Source organism: Asterias rubens, chromosome 17, assembly GCF_902459465.1.
Source record: "Asterias rubens chromosome 17, eAstRub1.3, whole genome shotgun sequence".
In the NCBI taxonomy this organism is placed as follows: domain Eukaryota; kingdom Metazoa; phylum Echinodermata; class Asteroidea; order Forcipulatida; family Asteriidae; genus Asterias; species Asterias rubens.
The window spans coordinates 2,269,834-2,297,319 of record NC_047078.1 but is presented as its reverse complement, the minus strand read 5'-3'; the positions used below and the strand labels follow the sequence as shown (position 1 = coordinate 2,297,319).

At 38.8% G+C, this 27,486-nt stretch overlaps 2 protein-coding genes and 4 non-coding genes across 6 annotated transcripts; 1 reads left to right on the top strand and 5 right to left on the bottom strand.

The window, feature by feature from the left end:
- Positions 1–2,474: 2,474 nt before the first annotated feature.
- Positions 2,475–2,615, bottom strand: LOC117301882. Its single transcript, XR_004520372.1, has one exon. It is a non-coding gene; the product is annotated as a U4 spliceosomal RNA (small nuclear RNA).
- A 1,083-nt stretch (positions 2,616–3,698) lies between these two features.
- LOC117301881 lies at positions 3,699–3,839 on the bottom strand. Its single transcript, XR_004520371.1, has one exon. It is a non-coding gene; the product is annotated as a U4 spliceosomal RNA (small nuclear RNA).
- A 1,192-nt stretch (positions 3,840–5,031) lies between these two features.
- On the bottom strand, positions 5,032–5,172 carry LOC117301879. The gene has a single exon (XR_004520369.1). It is a non-coding gene; the product is annotated as a U4 spliceosomal RNA (small nuclear RNA).
- Positions 5,173–6,607: 1,435 nt separating this feature from the next.
- Positions 6,608–6,747, bottom strand: LOC117301883. Its single transcript, XR_004520373.1, has one exon. It is a non-coding gene; the product is annotated as a U4 spliceosomal RNA (small nuclear RNA).
- Positions 6,748–8,059: 1,312 nt separating this feature from the next.
- Positions 8,060–11,736, top strand: LOC117301373 (CST complex subunit TEN1-like). Its single transcript, XM_033785309.1, has 2 exons — positions 8,060–8,221; positions 8,986–11,736. Exons 1-2 carry the CDS (start codon positions 8,121–8,123, stop codon positions 9,287–9,289), a joined length of 405 nt encoding a protein of 134 aa, XP_033641200.1. The 5' UTR covers positions 8,060–8,120; the 3' UTR covers positions 9,290–11,736.
- A 702-nt stretch (positions 11,737–12,438) lies between these two features.
- Positions 12,439–26,946, bottom strand: LOC117301372. The gene is made up of 8 exons (XM_033785307.1): positions 26,716–26,946; positions 19,723–21,862; positions 18,499–18,607; positions 17,587–17,733; positions 16,456–16,534; positions 15,766–15,869; positions 14,776–15,054; positions 12,439–13,134 (listed from the first exon to the last, which is right to left on the bottom strand). The coding sequence occupies exons 1-8, from the start codon at positions 26,813–26,815 to the stop codon at positions 13,093–13,095; spliced, it is 3,000 nt and encodes a 999-aa protein (XP_033641198.1). The 5' UTR covers positions 26,816–26,946; the 3' UTR covers positions 12,439–13,092.
- Between the last annotated feature and the right edge of the window lie 540 nt (positions 26,947–27,486).

Here is a 27,486-nt window from a genome sequence, read left to right as displayed (position 1 = left end):
GTTTCTCACAATGTTTTATACTATCAACCTCTCACTATTACTTGTTACCAAGTTAGGTTTTATGCTAATAATTATTTTGAGTAATTACGCTCTATTGGTTATCAAATTGCAATTGCCAAAATCGGGTAACAATTATTTTCACCCAAATCCTTCAGGTCATTTTGGTTATATAGTCTACCTGTAACCCCAAAACAACATTTATTATTATTGTATACTACAAGGCCCGATAAGAGGCAGATAATATCCTCCAATGCTCCCGTACTATTAAAGGAACATTACAGAATTGGTTTTTGCTAACAAAACAGTTGCTGGCAGTGTCAGCACTTTATGTAATCCACCATATTATACATAAACTGACAAACCTAACTAATGTATACATGTATTTACAGTGTTTTGTTTTATTTTATTTGGTATTGTTTACATCCATTTCCCCCCCCCCTTGTCTTTTTATCGTTTATTCTGTTTATAATTTATTTTAAATATATTTTCACAGTCGTTCATGGTGGTCTGTTTCTGTTCCCTATTTTATTTTACTTAATCTTCAATGTATGCTTTAATTTTCTTTCCTAAGATGATTCTATTTTAATTGTTAACTTTGTACATATCAGATTGTTTTTATATAGGCTATATGAATATTTCTTATTGGTTTTTTTTTGTATCCTTTCCTGTAATTGGCGGCTCGTCCGCTGTTGGTTTGGTCAATAAATATATAATATATAATATATATAAAAAACCTGTATAAGTTTGAGATCGATCGGCCATCATGGTCACGAGAGAATAGTGAAAAACTGATTACAAAATATGTTGCATTGCATCGATGCCAATGTAACCCGGAAAATGGGTACACTTAGAAAATGAATGAATAAAGCTAAATAAAAATGCTAACTATGGGGGCACTCGCTTGAACAAATGAGAAAACCAAGATCGGTAGGGCTAAGACGCGAGGAGATGCAAAACAAATAGGAACAGTGACTCAAAATGTAGGTTTCTCAACAACAAACAAAAAATAGCTTTATTGACTATAAATCAATCAACAAAAGCAGTATTAATCAATAAAAACCCCTAGACCAAAACGAATGGACTTTAAAATTACTCTGTTTGAAACCTCAACTTAAACAATAGAAATCTAAACCAAGAACTATTAAAAAACTCAACTAAACCAAAACTTAAAATACAAAACACAGTTAAACCAGAGTTAAAACTAAAACACAGTTAAACCCGATTAAAACTAAAACACAGTGCCAAAGAAAAGTTACAAATTAAAATCAAAATGGCGTTAGGATACCGAGTCCAGAATAGCAGAAAGTACACTTGAAACAGGCAAAATTACATGGTGAAGAAAATCAAAACTTGAAGAAGAGAGAGCTAGAACACATGTGCTCCTTGCGCTGCCAGGCTGCTATCTGATTATTTACAATGCACTGGATGGGTGAATACACTACCAAAGGATTAAGAAACTGTTTACCAACATGTAACAAAAGACTTCTAAGAAATAACACAACGCAACAATTTTCTCTAATCTGTCCCCTGAGATTGTGTCCCCAATTATGGGATAGGCTGAATGAGAATGATTTAACAAGAGCGCTCAGAAATTGTTTGTATACAGTTTTCCGTATGAGGGAACAGAATCCCAGGGATATTCCTGCCACACCGGCAAAGGTAGACTTGACTCAAGTCTCAATCCCGTACCACCGCCAGAAAAACTACTGTTTAGTGATGCTCTGCATTCCAAAACCCGTTCCGCACTCGGGACCTATTTTGACGGCGAGCCCATACTGTACTGTATGCTACGGTTCGTTTGATAGTAAGTTGGTGTGATATGCTTAAGGGACCTCTCACACGAGAATGGGACTTGAATCAAGTCTACGGCAAAGGGGACAAGGTGGCATTGTCACTTTTTTAACACTTACTGGGTACGATTTACAAACATCTACCACAATTTCAGCGACGAAACAAGGTAAAATTATTTTGACTTCTAAATGACAACATTTAACCACATTTCCTTACAAAAATTTTGTCAATCGCCACAAAAAGGGGAAAACACCACCTGCATTGTTAGGCACTTCAACAAAAATTCATTAAACAGAACAAAATTGACGAGAAAATTATTAGTTCTATGCGTAACATTCTTTTAAATGTTTTTAGTAAAAAATTATCATACATAGGGTTTTAAAGGCCATGGGGCTTGTAGAAGACGCATCGTTTGATGACAGTTTTTAAACTTGACAAGTCAAGGTAAAGATGTTTCATTGTCCGAAGATTTAATAATCCTTAATTATTTTATTGGATTGTGATAGTTTACATAATAAATTGGTGGGTGAACAAGGTGTTGTGTTGTCTAAAATAAGTATCTGAGGTAACTAACTAGACGCAGTGTTTCAATAATATCAAATGACTAGTACACTCACGTTTGACCAGCCCGCATTGATATGTTTTTGTTTACACAAAATCCTGACTTTTTATTTCATAGTAAGTCTCCGTAGAGACTATTAAAAATTGCATAAGCCGACGGTATTTCACGTCGTCATTGCGGGGTATTGGGATAAGTTTTCAACTAGCAATAATCGCACCTCGGTTAAACCTCATTGGTTACGATATCACCTCTGCGCAAAGATAAATGAACGATTGTTTGATGATGCATTGTATATCAAGCACTACCCCGTTGTGTTATGGTGTTAACAAAATAATTAGTGTGAACGTTTGTGTAACGTAGGCCATACGTCATCGGTTCACGTCTTTCACAGATGAGTGCGTCTGATTTATTCCTTCATGGTCTGCTCAGCATGGCAAGAGGTAGACTTGACTCAAGTCCCAATCCCGTGCCATCCCCAGAAAACTACTGCTTTGTGATGCTCTGCATTCCTAAACCTCCGCGTTCTCGGGACCACATTTTTTGACGGCGAGCGCGCACTGTACTGTATGCTACGGGGTTGTTTCATAGTAAGTTGAGGTAATAGCTTAGGGACCTCTCACACGAGAATGGGATTTGAGGCATGAGGTAGTGTTCAAAGGTTTGGGCCGGACGACTACATCGGAGCATGGAGATAGCTATACCTCCATGATCGGAGCATGGAGGGAAAATTATGTTTTCCTCCATGGTCAGAGCCAATGAACAACCGGTCCCCTGAGTAGCTCCACCCGTATCTTTCTCTATGGTCAAACCATGGAGGAATTCCTACATGGTCTAACTCACAATACTTTATGGGGGATAAAGCTCGTTGACATTGCGAGGTGCACGAAGCGCAAGTACAAGGCTACCCCATACATGGGCAATAAATTATAGCACAGTCACTCCGCGCGTGATGTGACGTCACGCATATTTTACGGTGCCAATTTATGGATTCATTTTAATTTTCAAAGGAATTTTAATTACCAGTCTTATCACTTCGTGTATCTCAACATTATGCATAAAATAACAAACCTGTGAAAAATTTGAGCTCAATTAATATTTGTCGTTGAAGTTGTGAGTGAATAATGAAAAAAAAATAATAAAAAAACACCCTTGTCGCACAAGTTGTGTGCTTTTAGATGCATTGAATTCGAGACCTGAGGTCTCGAACTCAATTCAAACATTTCAGTGAGAAACTGCTTCTTTTTCAAAAACTACGTTAGAGTTATAGAGTAATAATATTACGAAGAACCACGGAAGTCAACGGTTATTTCCTACTTTAAATCCTGACTTTTTATTTATTAATGAGTCTCCGTAGAGACTTTTAAAAATTGCATAAGCCGACGGTATTTCACGTCGTCATTGCGGGGTATTGGGATAAGTTTTCAACTAGCAATAATCGCACCTCGGTTTAACCTCATTGGTTACGATATCACCTCTGCGCAAAGATAAATGAACGATAGTTTGATGATGCATTGGATATCAAGCACTACCCCGTTGTGTTATGGTGCTAACAAAATTAATGTGTGTGAACGTTTGTGTAACGTAGGCCATACGTCATCGGTTCACGTCTTTCACAGATGAGTGCGTCTGATTTCTTCCTTCATGGGCTGCTGAGCCATGTTTGTATTTAGTGGTTGGGTATGACAACATTAATTTAACCACTTTTAATCAAAATAATAACCAAAGTTTGCCAATCACAGAAGGCAATGGTGACAGACTTCCCTTGAAATATTATTCTATGAATGCTTTACTTTTTGAGAAAACATTAAAACAAAATCAATTCTCGATATCGAGAATAACGGATTTATTTAAAACACATGTCATGACACGGCGAAACGTGCGGGGGAAACAAAGGCGGGTTTTCCCGTTATTTACTCCCGACTCCGATGACCGACTGAGCCTAAATTTTCACAGGTTTGTTATTTATATAATAAGTTGTGATACAGGAAGTGTGGGCCTTTGGACAATACTCTTTACCGATGTTGTGCGGTTGCTTTAATGTACTTTAAATAATTTATGTAGACCTATACTAAACAAAAAATAACTATTACAAGAAAGTTTAGTTCTATGCGTTATAAAAATTAAAAAAACGTATTTTTTTATACTACCTATATTTGTTATGCTGATATTTAATTATTTGATTGCATTTTTAAAACTCGGGTATAATCCATAAGGGAAATCAAGATTAACCCGTTCACTAATGTTGTTGTTGTTTTTTGTTTCATTAGTCCGAAATTAGTCCTTATTTATTTATTTTTAATTTAATTTATTTTTTATTCTTAATATAACATATTTAGCATTTTCTATTGGTTTTTAATTTGCTGCTTTTATTATTGCTTTGTGTACTATATCATGTTAAATCTATATTAATGTTATTATGTACCCCAGATGTGGAGCAACAGATCTACGGATCATAGTATGTATTTGCGTTTGTTGTCCCTTGCCCATCTTGGGGCATAATGTTGTCAATGTATTTGTTTTGTACTGTTATGGCGAATAAAATAATAATAATAATAATAAAAATGGTGATCAGTTTTACCAGTGATATCCCAAAGAAATTACAGAGTAATAATAATTATTACGAAAGACGAGAAGTCAACAGTTAATTCCTAAATCCTGACTTTTTATTTATTGTTGAGTCTCCGTAGAGACATTCAAAAATTGCATAAGCCGACGGTATTTCACGTCGTCATTGCGGGGTATTGGGATAAGTTTTCAACTAGCAATAATCGCACCTCGGTTAAACCTCATTGGTTACGATATCACCTCTGCGCAAAGATAGATGTATGATAGTTTGATGATGCATTGGATATCAAGCACTACCCCGTTGTGTTATGGTGTTAACAAAATAATTAGTGTGCACGTTTGTGTAACGTAGGCCATACGTCATCGGTTCACGTCTTTCACAGATGAGTGCGTCTGATTTCTTCCTTCATGGGCTGCTGAGCCATGTTTGTATTTAGTGGTTGAGTATCATTGGGTTGACACACATTGGATTCTATAAGGACAACATTAATTTAACTACTTTTAAACAAAAAATAAGAACCATAGTTTGCCAATCACAGCAAAGGAAAACACCGCTGTGTAAACATTTAATGCACTTTAACTAATTCATGTAGACCTATGCTAAAAAAAATATAAAAAAACAATTACAAGAAAGTTTAGTTATGCGTAATTACTTTTTTTAAGCAATCGCACAGCATAGGTAAACAGTATTGTCCAACTGAGGCCCACACTTCGTGTATCACAATTTCTATAATAACAAGCCTGTGAAAATTTAGGCTAAATTTTGGTCATCGGAGTCGGGAGAAAATAACAGGAAAACCCACCCTTGTTTCCGCACGTTTCCCTGTGTCATGACATGCGTTTAAATTAAATCCGTAATTCTCGATATCGAGAATTGATAATCGTTTCAATGTAATCTCAAAAGGTAAAGCATCTCATGGAATAACATTTCAAGGGAAGTCTTTCACCATTACCCTCTGTAAACCTTGTAGGGTATTTGTAAATCTGTGAACTTTTAACTTGTGTTCTGTTCAGAAGTGTCATAATTATGGCTTTACGAACGTCTGTTTTTTATACTACCTATATTATGCTGATTTTTTTATAATTTGATTGCACTTTTTAAACTCGGGTATAAGCCATACGGGATCTCAAGTTTAAAGGCAGTGGACACTATTGGTAATTACTCAAAATAATTATCGTCATAAAACCTTTCTTGATTACGAGTAATGGGGAGAGGTTGATAGTATAAAACATTGTGAGAAACAGCCCCCTCTGAAGTGACGAAGTTTTCGATGAAGAAGTAATTTTCCACGAATTTGATTTCGAGACCTCAAGTTTAGAATTTGAGGTCTCGAAATCAAGCATCAGAAAGCACACAACTTCGTGTGACAAGGGTGTTTTTTCTTTCATTATTATCTCGCAACTTCGACGACCGTTTGAGCTCAAATTTTCACAGGTTTGTTATTTTATGCTTATGTTGAGTTGAGATACACCAAGTGAGGAGACTGGTCTTTGGCAATTACCAATAGTGTCCACTGCCTCTAACCGTTCACTTATGTTTTTTTTTTTTTTTTTTTTTAGTTAGACCGGGCACCGGGTAACCAGTTTTACAAGTGATTTCCCAAAGGAATTACAGTGTAATAATTATTACGAAGAAGTCAACTGCTATTTCATACTTTGAATTGTTCTGACTTTTTATTTATTATTGAGTCTCCATCAGACTTCTAAAAATTGCATAAGCCGACGGTATCTCACGTCGGCATTGCGGGGTATTGGGATAAGTTTTCAACTAGCAATAATCGCACCTCGGTTAAACCTCATTGGTTACGATATCACCTCTGCGCAAAGATACCCTTTACTGGTTTGATGATGCATACGATATAAGCAGTACACCGTTGTATATACGGTGCTAACAAAATTGTGTGTGGACGTTTGCCTAACGTATGCTAAACGTCTTTTACAGATGAGTGCGCCCAAACAAGGGAAGACACAAAAGAAGGTGCAGTTTGTCCTTTGGGGCATGGAATCGACCAATAATTTTGAGGAACTAATCATAATGTTAAGAGTAAATGGATGTACACCATAATTTTGTTATGATGATTACCAGAGCTGAGTTTAGAGAAATACCCCCCCCCCCCAACTCCCCCGGCCCGCAAGCCATCCTTACAAACTTTATTTTTGTTCTTTTTCTTTTAATCAATAAAAGACAATAACAAATCCGACAGTGGCAATTTCATTGTGCAGACAAAATGGCCCATCCAAATAACACATCTCACATCTCACCACCATCTCCCATCCTGGCTAGCCCCATAAATCGGTCCAATCCAATACGGAGTGGATTGGACCGATTTATTGGGCTAATCCTGGCCAATGTCTCGGCCTTATAAATACCGTGCAATAAGTTTTCAATATAACTTTCTGATTCTTGAAATAATTATTATAATGGATGACAGCAAATAAAACCGATAGGCCCAGTACTTGAACCGCATTAAAGGCAGTGAACACTATTGGTAATTAATCAAAATAATTTTCATCATAAAACCTCATTTTTTAGTAACGAGTAATTGGGAGAGGTTGATAGTATAAAACATTGTGAGAAACGGCTCACTCTGAAGTGAAGCAGTTTTCGAGAAAGAAGTAATTTTCCACAAATTTGATTTCGAGACCTCAAGTTTAGAACTATTTTGAGGTCTCGAAATCAAGCATCTGAAAGCACACAACTTCGTGTGCCAAGGGTGTTTTTTCTTCCATAGTTATCTCGCAACTCCGACGACCAATCAAGCTCAAATTTTCACAAGTTTGTTATTTTATGCATGAGATACACCAAGTGAGAAGAATGGTCTTTGAAAATATTACCAATCCGTATTCCTTTTCAATCAAAGACAAATTACCATCAATTAAAAGATGGAATTCTTTTAGAGTTGAAATGATTTTGATAACATTTGAAAGGATCTTTTACTCTTTGCCAAAGTTTGTAATTTACAAAATGGAAACCATGGATGGACATACCTTTTCTCTCTCGCTTCAGACTCTGCAGAGTGCAACTCCAAACTTGGTCTGTTTTTTGGGGTGGCCATGTGGTGCAGATGAGAAAGTCCAAAAAGCGTGCTAGCGCCACCAAGTGGCAATAGTTGGAAAGTACACAGATCTCGAACCGAAACATTTTGCGCCAGTCAAGTCGACTTGCCGTAGTTTCTTCATCAAAAAGTGTCGGTGGTCAAAGATGGCGTGGAACCTTCCAGAGAGTGCAGAGATAATGAAGCTCCAAGAAGTTATCGACAGTGCTTCACAGCTCACCGGGAAGGCTGTACGTTTGATTGCTAAGTAAGTGCGTTTTTGACGAATCGTTTTTACTCTGTTTCGTTGTTGTGATCATGGAGGTCCTCCATGTTGTGATAAAACGATCTCGACCGACATTCACTGTGTGAGTGGCAGGTGGTGTTACCTGACTCGACTCGAGTGCATCATCATGAACAATATTGATACTCATTGTATTAACAAAAAGGGATCCGACTATTTGTCCTTCTAGCCTCGCTTTGGTGGCATGGAGATAAACAACAAAATGGCTGTATTGAAATGATACCCCAAAAACTAAAAGGAAACTCATCATCGCAAAGCTAGCCCAGTAAATAAGGTTTATCGCGATTCAGAAACGCAATGCATTGTGGGAAGGAATATGGGGCGGTTTCTATGCAGTTTCTACAACTCGCGCACGCAACGCCTATACCTTTGTGTGGGTTCAACAGCGCCCTCTCTTGATACTTTGCTATTCGCGATAAACCTTATTGAGTGGCTAGCCCAACTTCATTGGACATATATGTATTTCTGTCTGTGGTAAAGCGTAATAATTTGAACACGCAATCTGAGAAATGTGTCTGACAGTATAAGCGTTTCTCAGGTTCAAATTTTGTGGGATATATATTTTTTTTCCGTAACCATCTTACTTTGAAATGAAATGATAACGCTGCTGTACGTTAAACATGCATGGTCTACTATAAATCTATTATTCATAAGTTTGTTTTAATGCCATGTTACTTTTGTAATTACTGAAGGTACATACACACCTTCTCTTCATAAATTCATTTCAGATTAGACACATACGACTGTGTAAAGCAACGAGCGACCCTATGCAGCATTGACCGTCAGCACAATCAGCGCTTTCTACTGGATACTCGTTTCATCGAACCATTTCATGCCAGACCAGGCTCTGTCTTCCAGTTTATTGGGGAGCTTGACTCTGCATCGTCAAATCACCAACCTATCCTAAGGGCCAGAGTTGTACGATGTGTGGATGGCATGGATGTGGCAATGTACAATAAGGCTTTAGATGCACAGAGAAAGTTTTTTAAGAGTAGAGAGACGAACGATGCAGCTGGGAGTATGCAGACATGAGTTTAAGTGCTTTTTAGGAGGGGTTTACCTTTGGTAATTACTCCCGATCCAAACAATAATGATAGCTCCGGATGCCTGACAGAGTGCCCAGCAAGGCTGAAGTTAGAGATGTCTTGACTTGATTTTCTCAGAGACCTTTGGCAGGTTGCCACCGTCATTATCATCGGTTAGCGTCATGCCTTTCTGCACTGGGTGCCTGACTGGTGAGAAGCTTCCAAATAGACCGATCTTGAGCTGCCACTTCTACCTCCTCCACAAACGACTCAGTGCCCAGTCTGGAGAGGTCCCTCTGGATTACATTTTACCATGATGTCCTAGGGCGCCCTCGTCTGTTTTCCCATGGGTTGGTGACCAGTTGTAGAGTTGTTTAGTGAAATAATAGACCCTATATAGACGATGTGACCTATGTTTACATTCAAACCACCCTCTGTTGACAAAACACTGTCCAAGTCATGTTTCGCCGGGCAAAAAGATGCGTAGTCATGGTAAGATTTTGTGTACTTTCTAGCTGGCGGCCAAAACACGAAGGTTTTGCGCGGCGGTATGCGCGCGAATCATGTTTTCGAGTGATGTCAGAGGTCACATCGTCTATAGTTGACACTACTCGGACCGAACTCAGCTCAAGACGCTGTGACTACAAGTTTTTGCCATCCAGGCCGATTCTAGGCAGCACGAACAGCCTGATCATGTTGTAGGCCGATGTTGTAGAGCTTGTCATATGTCGAATGCCACCCCAACCAATCTATGACCCTACCTTTAACATTTGCCTAAATAAACAGCAGAAATAAGACAACAATTTATACACAACTTTATTTTTGCAATATTTTATTCAGTACAGTTAAAGTTACAGTAGTACTTACTTTGTCTTAAAAAGCAGACTTAAAACCATCTAAGTACTGTAGGCTACTTTAAAAAAAAAAAAAATCATTTTATTCAAAAAGACCTAGCGTTGGTTTAGGGTGGAAAGACTATCACTTCAGTCACAATATATAAATTACCCAATCTAGATGGTTTATCCAAAGTTTGATCTAATTGTTTATTATATAAAAATATTTTTCATACAATTATATTTTCCTCTTCCCATCTATGAAAGGGCAAGTACATTTTTATTTTGCAAATGGCACTTCTATTACGACGTCTATGGTAAACTTTTGAAGGGGCAGTTGTTTGGCCAAATTCCTTTCCTTATACAAAAATGATCGTCACTTTCTGGTTTATCGACTTGCAACAGGTAGATGACGCCAATCAACTTATAATTATTTTACCTTTTACAATGATGTAGTAACATTGATTGTTAAAACAGTTAAATATGAAAATTATTTAAATTAAAGTGATTATAATATCGATAACTATACAGCATTTTTACGGCACACTTTATAGTAAAAGTATTAAATGTTGCAGGTTTTTGAAGAACCAATATTATCAAATTTATTAGATGTTGCATAAATGCTACTACTAATGTTTAATATTTACACAGGAGATATACGTTACTGATTCAAACAAGCACTTTTAACCATATCTTGATAAAATTAAAGACCAAGTTACAATGCAAGAACAAATTCATGTAAGTTCTATTAAGTCCAGCAGTTAAGATCTTTTCCAAACATTTCAAAAGAGTTACTACGACAACCAACTACATCCAAACTTCTCAATTCTACACCAGCTCCTAAAAGTTCAGCAAAATATTATATTTTAGAAATATTTTATGCCCAGCAACAATATTTCTGGTCCAGTGAAACTTCTGAGCTTCAAGCGAATATTTTCTCAAAAGATTTTTATCCAATCTTCAAAATAAGCTCCCCATTATAATGTATTTACAATTAGTAAACTTTTACCTCTACCAAAAGTTACCTTAAAATAATTCGAAAGATAAGTTTAAAAGTTCATAATGTATAAATAAAAATCATTAAAAAAGTTGTTACTAGACAAATAATTACGTGATAATGTTAGAAATCGCATGCAATGATTCAAAACTTCAAAACTATCTATACATTCAAAGGATAATCAAATATTAAAATTTAAATATATGTGGTCATAAAAACAACCAATCAATTTAAGTTTTGAAAATTTTTACGATAAATTCTTTAAAAAATAGATTTGCGAAGTTGATACAAAAATTGAAACCTGGAAACTGCTCCCATTAGTGCTGGTTTCCTGAATCACCTTTTTAAAAGCATAAAAAGTAGCTAAGAACAACAAAACTATGCCTACTGGAACAAGGTTACCAGCCAAAACACCATTTCAAATGCACCATCTTTGACTGGTATCCTGCTAATTTTTGGCTTGGCATTAAACTGATTAGCATCTAGCAGAAATTGGGTGCAGTAAGGAGCAAAGATAGGGGATGTGTTTGGAAGCCAATTGGCCAACTGTTTTTTTTTCCTTTCGAGGTAATATTATGGAAATCAGTTTGCCAACTTTCCCTAGGGATAAAAATTGTATAAACATTTAACATTCCTTTAAAAATGTAACAATTTCCTTTGGGTGTGGAAATGAAGCTTTCAAAACGAACAGAATGTTACATTTTAGAGATTTTCAGACTCTCAAAATCATTTCAAATAGATATCTGAAGGTCTGGGCTTAATTTCATAGAACGGCTTAAAGCACAAAAGAGTAGCTAAGCACAACAACATAATGCTTACTAGAATTAGATTACCAGCCAAACAACTATGTCACATGTAACATTAGAGACTGGTATCCTGCTGATTTCTGTTAATAACATACAATTGTTTAAAAAGCAATATTCTCTGCTTAAAGGCACTGGACAATATTGGTAATTATCAAAGACCAGTCTTCTCACTTGGTGTATCTCAACATATGCATAAATAACAAACCTGTGTAAATGTAAGCTCAATCGGTCGGCAAAGTTGCGAGATAATGAAAGAAAAACCACCCTTGTCACACGAAGTTGTGTGCTTTCTGATGTCTCGAAATCAAACTCATTTCTCACAATGTTTTATACCATCAACCTCTCCCCATTACTCATTACCAAGTAAGATTTTATGCTTATAATTATTTTGAGTAATTACCAATAGTGTCCACTGCCTTTAAGCAGCTCTATGAAATTGGACTTTTCATCTCTGTGATGGCAAGTTTGCATCTTTCGAGAAAATGTGAAGGCACTGGGGGACTACGGACGGATTATGTTCTTATCAATTTGAGATCTTTGAAAATTGGCCGACTCAAGAACTAAAAAATATCTTGATTCTTGTAAAATCAAACAATCTTAAAAATTAAAACCATATTTATGTCTTAGGCACCTCAACAATTTAAAAGAAAAAATTTAACGATTTTAAAATAAAAACACATTGTAAACCCTTGTAATAAATTTATACAAAATGTCTTATAATGTAGTATACAATATAACGAAAATTCAACTGCTATAAGGGGTGGTAAACACACAAGTACAGATACACAAATATAATAATTAAATATGGATGATGTCATCATATTTACAAAAAAGAATGACCTTTGACATTGTGGTAGCTAATCATTTGATTGTCCCAAGAATAATGGGAATTTAAAATTACTAATTATAATCAAGTAAAAAAAGGCATCCTTTACAAATATTAGTTTCTCTGCACAAATTCTACTAAAATCATGTATCTTTAAAAATGTTACATTTAAAACCAATACTGTTTCAGACGTCAAGCTTTTCATGTACTTAATTCAGAATTTAGTTCAGCGCGACTCTGGAGCGCCTGTCTAAAACAGGTGGACGAAAGTAAAAAAGACGCAAGCTTCACAGAACAACCCTGCGTACTTCTGTCGAGTCGTCGTCCTCTTGCGAGTAAGATTTGCTTTTACCGCTTGTGATGTTCACGGCCGTGGAGCTGATGTTTGACCTGGAAAAACAGAACGAGATCACAAATTAACCCTCCACTCTTGGTGTTATTCTCAAGTTAACTTAAAGGCAATGGATACCTTTGGTCAAGTTGGTAATTGTCAAAGACCAGTGTTTTCACTTGGTGTATCCCAACATATGCATAAATAAACAAATCTGTGAAAGGTTGGACTCAAGTGGTCATCAAAGTTGCAAGAAAATAATGAAAAAAATAAGTACCTGCAAGTAGTGCAAATTTGTGTGCTTTCAGACGCATAATTGAGAGCTTTAGGCCTGAAGTTTTGTAATATTTTAGTGAGAAATTACCCCTTTCTCAAAAAACTATGTCATTTCAGAGGGAGCCGTTTCTCACAATGGTTTGTACTATCAACAGCTCTCCATTGCTTGTTACCCAGTAAGTTTTTATGTTAATAATTATTTTGAGTAAATACCAATAGTGTCCAGTGCCTTTAATAGACTCTTTCAATCTTACTAAAGGCAGTGGGCACGTTTGGTAATTACTCAAAATATTTATTAGCATACAACCTTACTTGGTAACAAGTAATTGGGAGAGGTTGGTAGTATAAAACATTTTGAGAAACGGCTCCCTCTGAAGTGACATAGTTTTTGAGAAATAAGTAATTTTCCAAGAATTTGATTTAGAGACCTCAGAATTAGATTTTGAGGTCTCAAAATCAAGCATCTGAAAGCACACAACTTCGTGTGACAAGGGTATTTTTTCTTTCATTTTTATCTCGCAACTTCGACAACCAATTGAGCTCCAATTTTCACAGGTTTGCTATTTTATGCATATGTTGAGATACAGCAAATGAGAAGACTGGTCTTTGACAATTACCAATAGGGTCTTTAACAACAGTTTTCTGATTTTTCGAAAGAGCAGAACAAATTGGATATCAGACTCAAGTAGGAAAAGTATCACGCTAACTTAACGGAACACGTTGCCTTGGATCGGTCGAGTTGGTCTTTGAAAAGCATTTGTAACCTTGTTTTCCTTTTACTTTGCGAACTAACACGATCGGCCATTTGTGAGAGTCAAAAATTTGACTCCCATAAATGGCCGATCGGTGTTAGTCGACGAGGTAAAAGGAAAACCACGCAATTTCGAGTGATACTTGTGTGGATCATTATATTCTACTTTTAAAATATCTTTCTAATCATATGCGATTTATACCAAACGGTTGCAAATGCTTTTCATAGACCAACTCGACCGATCCAAGGCAACATGTTTCTTTAATGTAGCAACCTTCAGGGCCCAATTTTGTTAAGCTGTTAAGTCGAATATACTGCTTTAAAAAGTTTCTGTGCTCAGCAAACTATAAGTGGGACACCAGTCACAACAATGTTAACTTAATGGAAATTTGGCTGGTAAACTGTTTCTGTTCAGCAAGACTTTTCTGTGCTTAGCAAGTATCTGTGCTCAGCAAAAACTGATTTGGGCACCAGTTAATAAGTTAATGGGATTTTGGCTGGTAACCTGTTTTGTAATTAGGACTTTTTGACGCTTCTTATGCCAGACCGAGTTACTTTGAAAAGTCATACTCGAGCTCGCCTGTGGGCGACCGAGTGTGTGAGTGTGCTTAGCAAGTTTTTCGTGCTGACGGGCTTAATGAAATCGAGCCCAGATGAGCAAACGAACACATACCTGACAATGTTCACGGCGGACCAAGTCGCACGGTTTCTCGTTAGCGTCATTACTGATGCTGACATTGGCGCCCCTACTCATTAACGCCCCTACGATATGAAGGATGTGGGCCTCTGGTATGCACCGCCCAACGATAAGATGGAGGGCGGTGTTTCCGTTGTACATCTTGGCGTTGACCAGTTTACTGGTGTCCTGACACACATCTAACAGGATAGCGATCAAGTCCATCTTCTGAAGTTCCACGGCGTAATGGAGGGCGGTCTTACCGCTCTGGTCATCCTGAAAGATCAGAATAAAAATAGTCATATGAATTTTTGGTTTTACCCATATACACCGATGTGTGTTAGCACTGTTCACTCATTACTTTCCCGAGTTCTGTGAAAAAGTATACTACTCGGGTGGGATACAAACCTTTACAATTCTAGAGGTGCCATACTAACTAGCCCACCGGGTTGCCCGGTAGCTAGAGGCAGTTCCAATCCTATGGATATTTCTTAAGGGCCACACCTTTCATCTATGTACCCAAGGTGCACATGGACAATTTTTATCTTAAGGTCGAAGGGTGAAGCAAGGTTGGGGCAGACTCTTTTTTTAGAGGAGACTGATTTGATTATGACGACACTTGGGTGTCAGTGCCGTGTGGATAAGAGCATGGAACTCAAGCTCTGGTGTTTCTGTTCAGCAGAGTGTGGGTTTGAATCCCAGTCGTGACACCCGGTCCCTGGGCAAGACACTTAACTATAATTGCTTCTCTCCACCCAGGGGTAAATAGGTACCTGTGAGGGCAGAGATGGTTCTTGTGATTGGTTTAGCCGAGTAGCGCATACAATTGTCACACAGGCTGTATACTCCCCAGGGAGTTGAGATGGTTTAAGGAATGATTTAAGGCCCAGTGACCAGAGGTAATAATGTCAGAAGCGCTTTGAGAAGCCCTCGGGTGTGAAAAGCGCTATATAAAAACTGGTTATTATTATTATTATTATTACTTACTGGGATCATAGGGTTGGCGTTGCTCATAAGAAGCACTCTGACTACCTCTGCACAATTGACTGATTCGCTGTGTGCCTCGATGGCAACCATCAGGGCAGTCTTACCTGCAACGATAAAGAGATTAAAAACAAATCAGGTTAAGTATAATTGCAAGACGAGCGTGGATTGTTTATTTGTTATCACCATGCGTGACAGATTTTGTGAGCTTTCCCACTGCAAAGTTAAAAAACTAACAACCCTTGTGCGACATGAGAATGATATGACGAATTGGTAATCCTGATCACCATAGTTGGACAAGATAGCACCACAATAGCATGCGCTGTATGGGCATTTTCACCTAGGACGTCGTTCAATAAACAAGGGTTCCTTTCACACGATGTTGTAGCCCACGTCCTTGGTCAAAACTTCTGCTAGTGTAAGATTTTGTCGTAGGTCCAGACCTCTGACAAAATGTAGCAATGTTGGACAAGATTTGACAAGGGACCCTGGACACTCCAAAAAATTATTGTCCTTTCACACGAGGTGCATTTTGTAAAATCTTACAACCATGCTACAATTTAGCAAGGGACCCTTGCTAAATTGCTCTCGTGTGAAAGGGGCTTTAGGTGCCCCTTACCAAGGAGAAAATACAGTGGTGCCCTTGCCCTTGTAAAAAAGAAGCATACAGACATGCAACCTCATCAAACTTACCGTCAAAGTTGGTTTGGTCAAATAATGCACTGAACTCCAGGAAGCTGCATCGGCTATATGTCATACAACGGATGATGGTCTAAAAAAAGCAACAAGAAAATAGAACGAAAGTAAGTATTGTTTGGAGCTCGGCATGGTGTGGATAAGTAAGAAGAAACTATAAATAAATAGTTAAAGACACTGGACACTATTGGTAGTTGTCAAAGACCAGTCTTCTCACTTCGTGTTTCTCAACATATTGTATGCATAAAATAACAAACATGTGAACATTTGAGCTCAATTGGTCGTCGAAGTTGCGAGATAAAAATGAGAGAAAAAATGCCCTTGTCACACGAAGTTGTGTGCTTTCAGATGCTTGATTTCAAGGCGTCAAATTTTAATTCTGAGGTCTCGAAATCAAGTTAGTGGAAAATTACTTATTTTTCGAAAATTACGTTTCTCACAATGTTAAATACAATCAACAGCTCTCCATTACTCGTTACCAAGTAAGTTTTTATGCTAAAAACTATTTTTGAGTTATTACAAATAGGGTCCACTGCCTTTAAAATCTCTCACACAAAAGAGATTTACACATGGTTGTACCCTCAAGTTCACTGTTTATTTATAGTTTCTTGCTGAGAAAACAGAAACTCTTTTTATAACAAACAATCGTAATGGTCTAAGATTAAACTTAAATCAAAACTGACGAAAAAAGTACCAGTTGTTCTTTCACATTATGTAAACTCCATTTTATTTCGTTTCGGTTTCATTCATCGAAACAAACGTCAGAACAACTAAAAACTGGTTATAGAATGGTTAACAGTGAACAAAATAAATAATAAATAATAATAGCTAATTCTTATATAGCGCATTTCATAACTGAAAGAAACACCAATGCGCTTTACAAAAAACAAAAGGCAAATAATAAAGCAACCAATTAACAACAAACACACTAACAAAAGCATACAAAAGCTAAACAAATTATGCTAAAAAATTAATTACATTGACAGTTAAAATTAAAATTAAGTCTTAAATAACACAAATATTGCCTCCATGCCCCCTGGTCATTGCCTTGGTGCCCTTGAAAGGTTCCAGTAGAAATTTACAATTTCCTCATAGATCGGTTAAATGCCTTGGTGCCCTTGGCCTTACCTTGACGGCCTCTGTATATCCCATCATAGCCGCAGCATGTAGGGGCGTGTTACCATCCATGTTACCAATTCCCAGGTTGGCACCGGAACTTATTAGGCTCTGTGTAAGGATGTCCAACTTGCAAACCACGGATAAATATAGCGGAGTCTGTGGAGTATCAAAAATACACATATTATTTCAAAGTGACTCAAAATCCACAAAAAGAAAATCTCATAGAGCTGCAGAGGCACAAAATGTAGCTATTAAAAGCTTAAAGGAACATTACAGAATTGGGTTCTGCTAGCAAGAGAAATTGCTTGCAGTGTAAGCATTTATGTAATCCACCATATACATCAACTGACAAACCAGTAGAAGTTAGGGATCGATCGACCATCCAGGTCACGAGAAAAAAGTGAAAAAACGATTACACGTTTTGCATGAAATTGATGCAAACACAAAAATGGAATAAACTGCTCACTGAGCGATAAACTCCAAACGCAAAGTTAGATTACTTATTTCTCATCAAATATGATATATCAGGCAGAAATATTTCAAGGGATGTTTTCTACCATCATCATCATTAGATCGTGTAAGTTTGATGTAAATCTGTGATCTTCATCAAAATTATGAAGTCCTGAAGTCTTGTAACATTTGAGTGAGAAATTATCACTTTCTCAAAAAAACGTTACTTCAGAGTGAGCTGTTTCTCATAATGTTTTATACTATCAACAGCTCTCCATTGATCGTTACTAGGTAAGTAATGATTTGAAGCCCATTGACCAGGGATTGTAATGTTGGAAGCGCTTTGAGACGCCCTTCGGGTGTGAAAAGCGCTATACATAAAAACTGGTTATTATTATTATTATTACGAAACTTGTTGGAGTTGAGTATTTTTAAGAAAGTGGGAAGATGCCAAGAAGAGGAGACACCCACCTGCTGGAGGTTGTTCAGGAGGTCTAGAGACTTCTTCTCCATCCACAGACGCTCAATTATCGCAACGGACAAAGCCACTTGGTCTTTGCATATAGCTAGATGAAGAACACTGTAGTAGAATGAGAAGCAATTTCATTTTTGTGAATATTTTTGGTTTTTTTCATTTGGAAGGGTCTGCCCTGTGGTCAGATTTACATTAAACTTACTCAGTTTGAAGATAACGATGGTAGAAAGCTTCCCTTGAAATATTACTACCGAGGTGCTGTAGTTTTTGAGAAATGAGTAAAACAATGTCACACAATGTTATGGTATTAATACCATATTATTTGTGTGACTTGTTTTACTCATTTTTAAAAAATTACAGCACCTCAGCAAGTAATATTTTAAGGTAAAGCTTTCTACTACACTATCTTCAAAACATGTGAGTTTAATTTAAATCTGTGGACATTGTGTTTTGTGTCCAACAAAGAGTACCCAAAACCTTCAAACCATTTTTTTAGTAAGTAAGAAAAATTGACTTAAGCATGATGAATATTGACTTCAAGATTACTAGGGGTATGCAAAAAACAGGGGGAAAAAATTAACTATGATCACAAAGCCTAAAAGCTTGCGGGTACGAAGCCTGCTTGCATGTACATTGATCTTTGGTTTGGAAAGCTCTACTCTGCAATTTGAGTTTTTTTTTTTTTTTTAAAGCGATTTCCAGTTAAAAAACGTGCCGGGGCTCTCTTGAACTAAATCAGGCTAGGTGCCATAATTATGAAGCTGGTCATTGGAACAAAGGACGACTATCATAGAGATTTGATCAGATTCAAATAAATCCAACAAATTTTTCTTTGTTCAATCTCAAATTATTTAAAATATACCCAATCAATTTCCCATAATTGTCAGGTTTATTTGATATCTGAAATAAAAATTTGTATCCCCCTTAAGGTGATCCCCTGGCTGCCGCTTCCTAAATTGTATAGTAAACTTGGGTGTGATCCCTGGCTACACAGCAGTTAGGGGGGCCTACATGTTGAACGGCTTCTGACTTGCACGCCAAATTTGACAAAATAGGGAGACCACCACTATAAGGGATAGATGGCTTAGTCGGTCTACAGGTTAAAATCAAAAGTTCGCAGTTTTAACCCAACATTTGTATTTTATAACAAATTTTCCCAGTCAGTTTCCCTTGTGGTTTATTGACTTGAAAAAGGAAAAGAAAAAAATATTTGAACCTACGTGTCTCGGTCTTTGTCTGCATACAGTATGTCATTGACAGTTTTTTCTGCCACCAAAGCCTTGTACAATTCTAACTCCTCCATGTATGGCGTGACACCCGCTTGATAAACCTGGTTCGGGGAGTGCTGGTGGGTGCCAAAGGAACCTGGGATGACTTCAGTCGGAGGGCTCAGTGGGGCCATATGGGCGTAAGGATCAACCTGATAAATGGATGGGGCCAAGTCTTGCAAGAATTGGGGCGGACTCTGAGATGGGTCCGAGGGTTTCATGAGCATTCTTTCGATTTCTTGAATCTTCTTTTCTTCTTCTTGTTTATTTGGAGCTCGGGGGGCAAAGGAAGACCTGTCTTGGACAGTCATCGTGCCGGCCGTCATGCCCATTTGGATGTTGTACGTGGGGCTCTCTGGGGGTAGGGACTCCCCGGGGGAGCCTATGTTTGAGGAATCGGGTGTCCACGGTGAGGCGTCTGGCACCTGCTGGAAAGGCGATCCTTGCGGGTCATGGTACGGGGAATGTTGGGGGCTCATCGACGACCCCACACTAGGTGCTGTTTGCTCTGCGAACGGGGAGTGCTGTGGGCTGTAACTCGACGCCACGCTCGTCGCTGTCTGCCACGGAGACTGAGGTGACGGAAGGAAGTCCATCAGACTGCTGTTTTGCATCGGTTCTTCGTTCTCCATCGGAGACTTGACGGATTCTTCGTCGCTCGTCATGCTGTCGATCATGTCTGTGATGGATTCTGGGGTCAGAGGGCAAGGCCAACTGACCTCAACCGGCTGCCCGGTGCTCTCGACTGGTAGCTTCTGCTGAGGGGGTTGATATGTCAGACCGCCTCTGCTTAAATCATTCATGGGATAGCTCTGAGGGTGGGGGGACAGGGCATTCTGAGCTAATTGGCTCTGTTTAGATTGTGCAATAACAGGTCCTTGAACCATGTGCACTGTGCCGGGGTGATTCATGAAAATGGGCATGTAGTTCCCCTGACCGGGCGGACTCACTACACTTGGCCTGAAAGCCTTATTAAATGATGGAAGGACGTTGGTTTGAAAATTCGGTTGGGCTACTTGCGTCTGTCCAGGCTGTGCTGCAGCATAGTGAGAATGCTGACTCTGTTGAAATCCCCCAAAGTTGTAGTGAGTGTTCGACGTCAAGTTCATACCGTCTTGTCTTCCCATATTGTTAATACCCTTGGATATCAACCTAGACCGTCCAGACTCTTCTTTGCCTTTAGACTTAGACTCTTGAGCCTTCTCACCGTCATCAAGCTTCAAGTTGTTTTGAAGACTCTGTGTGAGTGAGGCAATGTCTGCAACTGTCTTCTTGGCTTCCTCCTCAGCCTTCACTTTCTCCTTCTTCAGATCACAAGCATCGGATGAAACGTCTTCTGTTGCTTCATTCCTCCTGGCGTCCACTTTGTTCACTTGGGGTTTATCGTCTGAAGAAGAACTCTGTTCTGGTTGGCTGTCACCTTTTCCGATATCTTGTTTCTTAACTTCCCTCGCTTTAGCGTCATCTTTTTGTCCATCTTCGTTTCCGATCATATTTTCCTTCACCTTTTCTTGGGGCTTCAGCTCCACGTCCACTCGCTTCCCATCCTTGGAGACTTCCTTCAAAGGATCTTCACTCTTCTTTTCTTCGGTTTGCGATTCATCAAATACTTGCTCTTCCCGGGGCGACTCCTTGCAGACTTGCAGCGCTGCCGGCGCACTGACCTTGCGAGTGGGTAAGTGCGTTTCTTTCGTCTCGCAAGAACTAGAGACGCTCCTCTGTTTTCTTACACGAAGCTCTTCAACATCCAAAAACAGTAATTCAAAGATCTCCCACCCTGATTTTATCTGTCCATCAGTCTTAGTGGCCTGACGAGGCTTCACATCTCCAGTGGCCTGACGAGGCTTCGCATCTCCAGAGACTTTAAAGTCCTTTATTTTTCCAGTTTTATGATCTTCACGCTGGAGATGTCTGTGGACTGAAAGATGTGCTTCTTTTGCCATCTTAGCTTTTGCCTCCTCTATTGTCCGTCCGACAATGCTTTTTTTGTTGTAACCATGGTGATTCGTCTGAAGCTCTCCGTCAGTAGGAGGTGGCGACTGTGTCGCGGAGGAAGGGTTGCAAGGCATTTTGACTGGATGCTCCGCCTTACCTGCATTGAGAAATTTCAAAAGATGAAAAAAATAAGTGAATCAACTGAAATGAAGTGCTCACAGATTTCTTCATGACAAAAAAACAACTAGTTGGTATGACACTGAGCCCTCTGGAATTGCAAAGGTCGTGGGTTTGAATCCCACCTGAGTAATATCTCTGTGATTTTTTCACAGAACTTGGGAAAGTACTGAGTATACATGTACAGTGCTAACACACATCGGCGCAATGGGTGAAAATTAGTATTTATTATCCCCGATGCAAATTTAACATTTAAACACATAGTTTATTTTCCAGTTAAAACGAACCTTACCAAAGTAGTTCATTTCAGGATTAACAATCAATTTCCAGTTACCTATGTGGGACTATTTTCATTTACAAAAAACAATCTATGACCCAATATTTAAGTTGTAGCCTGAACAGATAATAATCAAAGTGGTAACTCCAACAAGTTACTCTACATTGTGTAATACACCTTTCGTACAAACTAATTTAGACTACTACAATCACAAACTGCCACACTTCAATCATTTGACTCCCATAAATGGCCGACCGTGTTAGTCGATGAGGTAAAAGGAAAACTGTGCAATTTCGAGGCATGTTTGTGTGGATCATTGTATTCTACTTTTAGAACAACTTTCCAACCAAATGCATTTTATAAAAAAACCCAGTTACAAACGCTTTTTTATAGACCAACTGTCCGATCCAAGGCAACGTGTTCCTTTAAAAGCAGGTTAAAAGAACTGGCTCTGTTCTGATAACAGGTTTCAAGCATCATAGCTGACGCCTACAAAGAATTCTTAAAATAACATCAGAGCATCAGAGCAATCATGTGTCATTGTCACTCATGAATCCTTGTGCTCCAGGGTTTGCACAGGGGAGGCCCCGCTGAACAACCTCACAAATGTAGACAATTTTACCCCCCCCCCCCAACCAAAAACGACAGCCTACTTCCTTGAACGCTCCACAAACAGACAAAGATCACCGAGCTGTATGAGACAATTGAACCTTTAATTCCTGGACCTTAGAGGGACTTTCCCTTCCAAAGCCCTCTCTATAGTATTACCAGCAAGTGAATGCAAGGCTAGAGTTGGGAGGGAAAATCCACAAGATAGCATAAAGCTGAACGTATTTACTGGACCAGAATCTTCCAGCCTACATACCTGCATTGACCCAGGGGTAATATAGATCTAGTCCTTTCTTTTAAACTGCAGTCCTACATGACACCCCTCTTCCCATCATAAAGCCTCTTCCCATAATTAAAGCCAGCTGTGAGGTTAATGGTTTTGTTGTTTTAATTTAGGCCTGTACCAACCCTGACAGGGCCCTGTTTTTATGGGATCTTCCAAAGACTGACCATGTAGCACTACATGTAGCAATCACAACTGTGGTTGGACCTGACACTATTGAGCAGATTAATTGTACAACCTTTGGACTCTGCTGATAAGAAGCTCTTACCAAAGAAGGAAGTGAGATTGGGCATTGAAACAAAATCCTTTTAAAGGCAAAATGTCCTTTGCGTTTTGGAACTGTTTGTTGTTTTAAAGACACTGGACACTATTGGTTGTCAAAGACCAGTCTTCTCATTTGGTGTATCTCAACATATGCACAAAATAACAAACCTGTGAAAATTTGAGCTCAATTGGTCGTCAAAGTTGTGAGATAATAACGAACGAAGAAAAAAAACGCCCTTGTCACACGAAGTTGTGTGTTTTTAGATGGTTGATTTCGAGACCTCAAATTCTAAATCTGAGGTCTCGAAATCAAATTCGTCGAAAGATACTTCTTTCTCGAAAACTAGGTCACTTCAGAGGGAGCCGTTTCTCACAATGTTTTATACTATCAAACATCTTCCCATTACTCGTCACCCAGTAAGGTTTTATGCTAATAATTATTTTGGGTAATTATCAATAGTGTCCACTGCCTTTAATCCTACAATAAAACTAACCATTTTATTTCAAAAGGTAATACATGTATATTTCTCAAAATGTACAAAGCGTGCTGCACGCCGTAAATTAGTTCTTAGGATTATTTTGTCTGACATTTACAAAATGTCTAGTATGGTTACATTACATGTTATGAAGAAAGAAATCTATCAGCACGGGGGTATACTGTGTAATTGAAAAAGATTAATGTGTATTGGACGATTGTGAAAAATTAATCAAGCACTAGGCCTATACCACGAAGTCACGATTCCTTATTATTTCTGGCTTTATGCCAACATTGAAGGCAGACAAAGTGACCACTCAGTGCTAGTTTATTGTTTTGTGTTTCAATGGGATTTTGTGCATCATACATTTGTTTGGAGATATGTTTTTTTGATTGCCGCAATGGAAGCATATATTAGTAGTCTTTCAATAAACCCAGGGCACCTACAGCAGCTGCCATGGTGCCCTGTACTTTTGCTGTTAGGCCAAATAACAAAAAATACCAGTTGATCGTCCAGATTTTTCAAAAAAGAGGAGGATGAGGGCCTTACTATTTACTATTTACTATTTTTGGTCAAGATGGCCGCTAAGTATTTCAAATCAAACAGGGCACCATCCCGTTCTTCAGTTTGAATCAACCGCAAACTTATTCATACCTTACTATTTACTATTTACTATTTTTGGTCAAGATGGCCGCTAAGTATTTCAAATCAAACAGGGCACCATCCCGTTCTTCAGTTTGAATCAACCGCAAACTTATTCATACCTATTAGTTGCATGAGGACCTGTATTAACACTAACAGGGTCGGATAACGATTTTTTTTTTTTTTACTACAAAAATCGAAAAATAGTAAATAGTATAAAAAAAAAATGCAGCCCCAAAAAAGGATGCGGACTGGGACCATCAACTGGATTTTTTTTATTTTATTTGGTCTTAATGCACTTTGCAAAGTTCATATAAAAATTTACATTTTTTCCTCGCAAATGTCAAGCTTGCATCACAATTGCACTGAAGCGAAAAACTGAGTGTCACAAAAAATCACTATCCATTCGCATTTGCATGAAGTATAACTCTACTAAATGAAACAGAAGTACCTGAGCATAGAATTTGACTTAAATTTAAAAGTAGAAAAATTGCAGTCAAACGGAATATCAATTGCCAAATAAAAATACAAGACACTGTGGGTCATTGATGAAACACGGAAATGCCACCACCGCACAATTCTACTTTTTAAAGTTGACAATGGAGGTAGATACTATAAAAGGAGTTAGAAATACTAAAACTTCAAGTAAAACAAGTAACAACCACACACAGTTAGAGTCCACCTTTTGGGCCAAGTGTTTGTTGTTAATGTTGGCTACTCTTTAACCATCGGACTTATCATAGTCGCCATATACTCCTAAACTATTTGAGGTTCGTTTCGCTATTGTTCGTGGAGTGTAGTTGCGATAATGTAACCCTCCTCCCGACGGCATAGGTGGCCTCCGGCTCTGCTGTCGGGAGGAGGGTTACGTTATCGCAACTTAGCTGGAGTGAAGACAATATCGAAACAAACTCACACATAGTTGGCTAGGAAGATAGTGCAGGGTCGGAGAGGTGGCTGGTGGGGGGCCAGCGGCGCTCCGTTCCCCACGAGCAAGGGGTCGGCGACTCGCATCTACCGACCAAGTGACTGATACGATCCAGCCCGAACGTCAATACAACACAGACGACATACCCAGCAGTGGCCCCTGCAATCGGTGGCCCCGTGGGTGCTGATACATCTGTGAGGCATGTGCCCGAATGTCGAAAATAACCCAGAGTCCGGAGTCTTCGGGCTCTTGGCGATGGGGGTCCGCGATTCGCCCCTCCCGGCCGAATGCCTGGTCCGATTCGGCCAGAACTTCGCACACGAGAGAGGACGTACCCAGCAGCGACCCCTGTGATTGGGGGCCCTTCCCAAAGTTTGCGTAAAAACCACCGATTTGGGGCGTTGTAGCATTTCCAATTACATCTGGCTCTTGGCGACGGGGGTCCGCGATTCGCCCCTCCCGGAAATTCAGGCCGTGACAGACGGCTGGAAATCGGCAAAACGCGCTGCCGGAGAAAATCGGCCTCCTTCCTCGGACTTTGGTAAAAAAAAAACAGCCCAGAAAACGGACAAAAAAGCGACTTCTACGAGCTTCTGAAAAACGGCTCGAGTTCGGAGGCAAAAGTCCCCCATACACCACCATGATAAGACTGATTTTAAAAAGAGAACCATATAATAAACAGCCCAGGGATTTCCCAGCCCAACAACAACGTGAGCATGTCCTTGCTCTAGACCCAGTAAACTGGGTCGCTGTACCCATCGTGTAACGATCGTGCTAATTTATTGTAATACGACCAATATTTTATAATAACATAATGGCAAAATTTATATAAAAAAGAGTACAGTCACTGACAGTGCCCCAGATCATGGAGCAATAGTTTATTGCTCCATGCCAATATACTGTGTCTAGTCAATGACTAAACCATGCAAAAGCAAATGGGTGACCTAGAGAAGATATTTGGTGTTGTGCAACTTTATAGAACAATACAAACACACTAAACTACCACTACAGTTTGGTGCGCAGTAGACTTTAGCAGTTTTTAACAAGTTTTAATAACCACACACACACACAGAAATCCTATAATATAATACCAATAATAGCCCACCTTCGTATAGCTCTCTTTGATTATAAAATCAACATATATGAACAGCCCAACGAGGCGGCTACTCTATGCTAACACTAAAAACAGCCACAATGCAATATGTGTGACCACAGGAGAGATTGAGATCATAGATTTGTTGTGTAAGTAAGCGTAACACAAAATTCGTGCACTAAATACAGAGTGTACACATACTCACTAAGAGTACGTGACAGTGAACATGTAAGTAAAATATCATGTGCGAATGGTACTCACCAACTTTATCCGGAATATTTTGTTGTTTGACTCTGCTGAGCCTTTCGTCTTTTACTTCAGTACTCCAATCCTTCTTGTTCGTGACTTGTACCGATGGCATAATGAAGCTTTGCAACCGGAACTAGCCTTAATATAAAACCAAAGAATCTACCTATACGAAACATGTATCAGTGAACAAAAAATTGTTTTCAGACGCCCAAACACGGAACTATCCAGTACTAGACTGTAGCAGGTTGTGCTTTTGCATGTTGCAGTTTTGTGATGACGCAGATACAAGCTAAGCGCCTCATCTGATTGGCCATTGCGCCAACCTCATGAATAATTCACAACATGGGATTTTTTAGGGGTTTTCCCTTTCTTTCCCTCATGACCAAATGTAGATCAACAGCCTTTGTCTGTCTTTGTTAACTGCCGACCTCCTCAGTTCCGACAACGACAATAATAATATAATACAGAATTGATGAATAAACATGAACTATTGTAAAACAGGGTGATTTGTTGGTGCAGAATTATAATTTGCAAACAAGAATTTATTACTTCGGTTTGTTGTGGTAAAAATACTGCGCTGTGCTTATTCGTTCATCATCAGTTTCATCATCTATGGTTCCATGAATTAATTGGGGGTACGTCAGGGGGAGGGGCTATAGATCTTGCGGTCAGAACATACATGTACAGGGGAAATTATAGCGCAGGTCTTCCATTTCTCAAAGGAAGAGGTGACGATCAAATTTCTAAATTACCCGAACCAACGAAGGTCATGACTATTTTGAG

Excerpts from the sequence above, each read along its gene's own strand:
- LOC117301373 (XM_033785309.1), top strand. The coding sequence starts at position 8,121 with ATGGCGTGGAACCTTCCAGAGAGTGCAGAGATAATGAAGCTCCAAGAA. Across the intron at positions 8,222-8,985 it reads GCTGTACGTTTGATTGCTAA|ATTAGACACATACGACTGTG; the intron begins GTAAGTGCGTTT and ends AATTCATTTCAG.
- LOC117301372 (XM_033785307.1), bottom strand. The coding sequence starts at position 26,815 with ATGCCATCGGTACAAGTCACGAACAAGAAGGATTGGAGTACTGAAGTA. Across the intron at positions 18,608-19,722 it reads GCAGACAAAGACCGAGACAC|TGTTCTTCATCTAGCTATAT; the intron begins GTAGGTTCAAAT and ends ATTCTACTACAG. Across the intron at positions 17,734-18,498 it reads TCCTGAACAACCTCCAGCAG|ACTCCGCTATATTTATCCGT; the intron begins GTGGGTGTCTCC and ends GATACTCCACAG.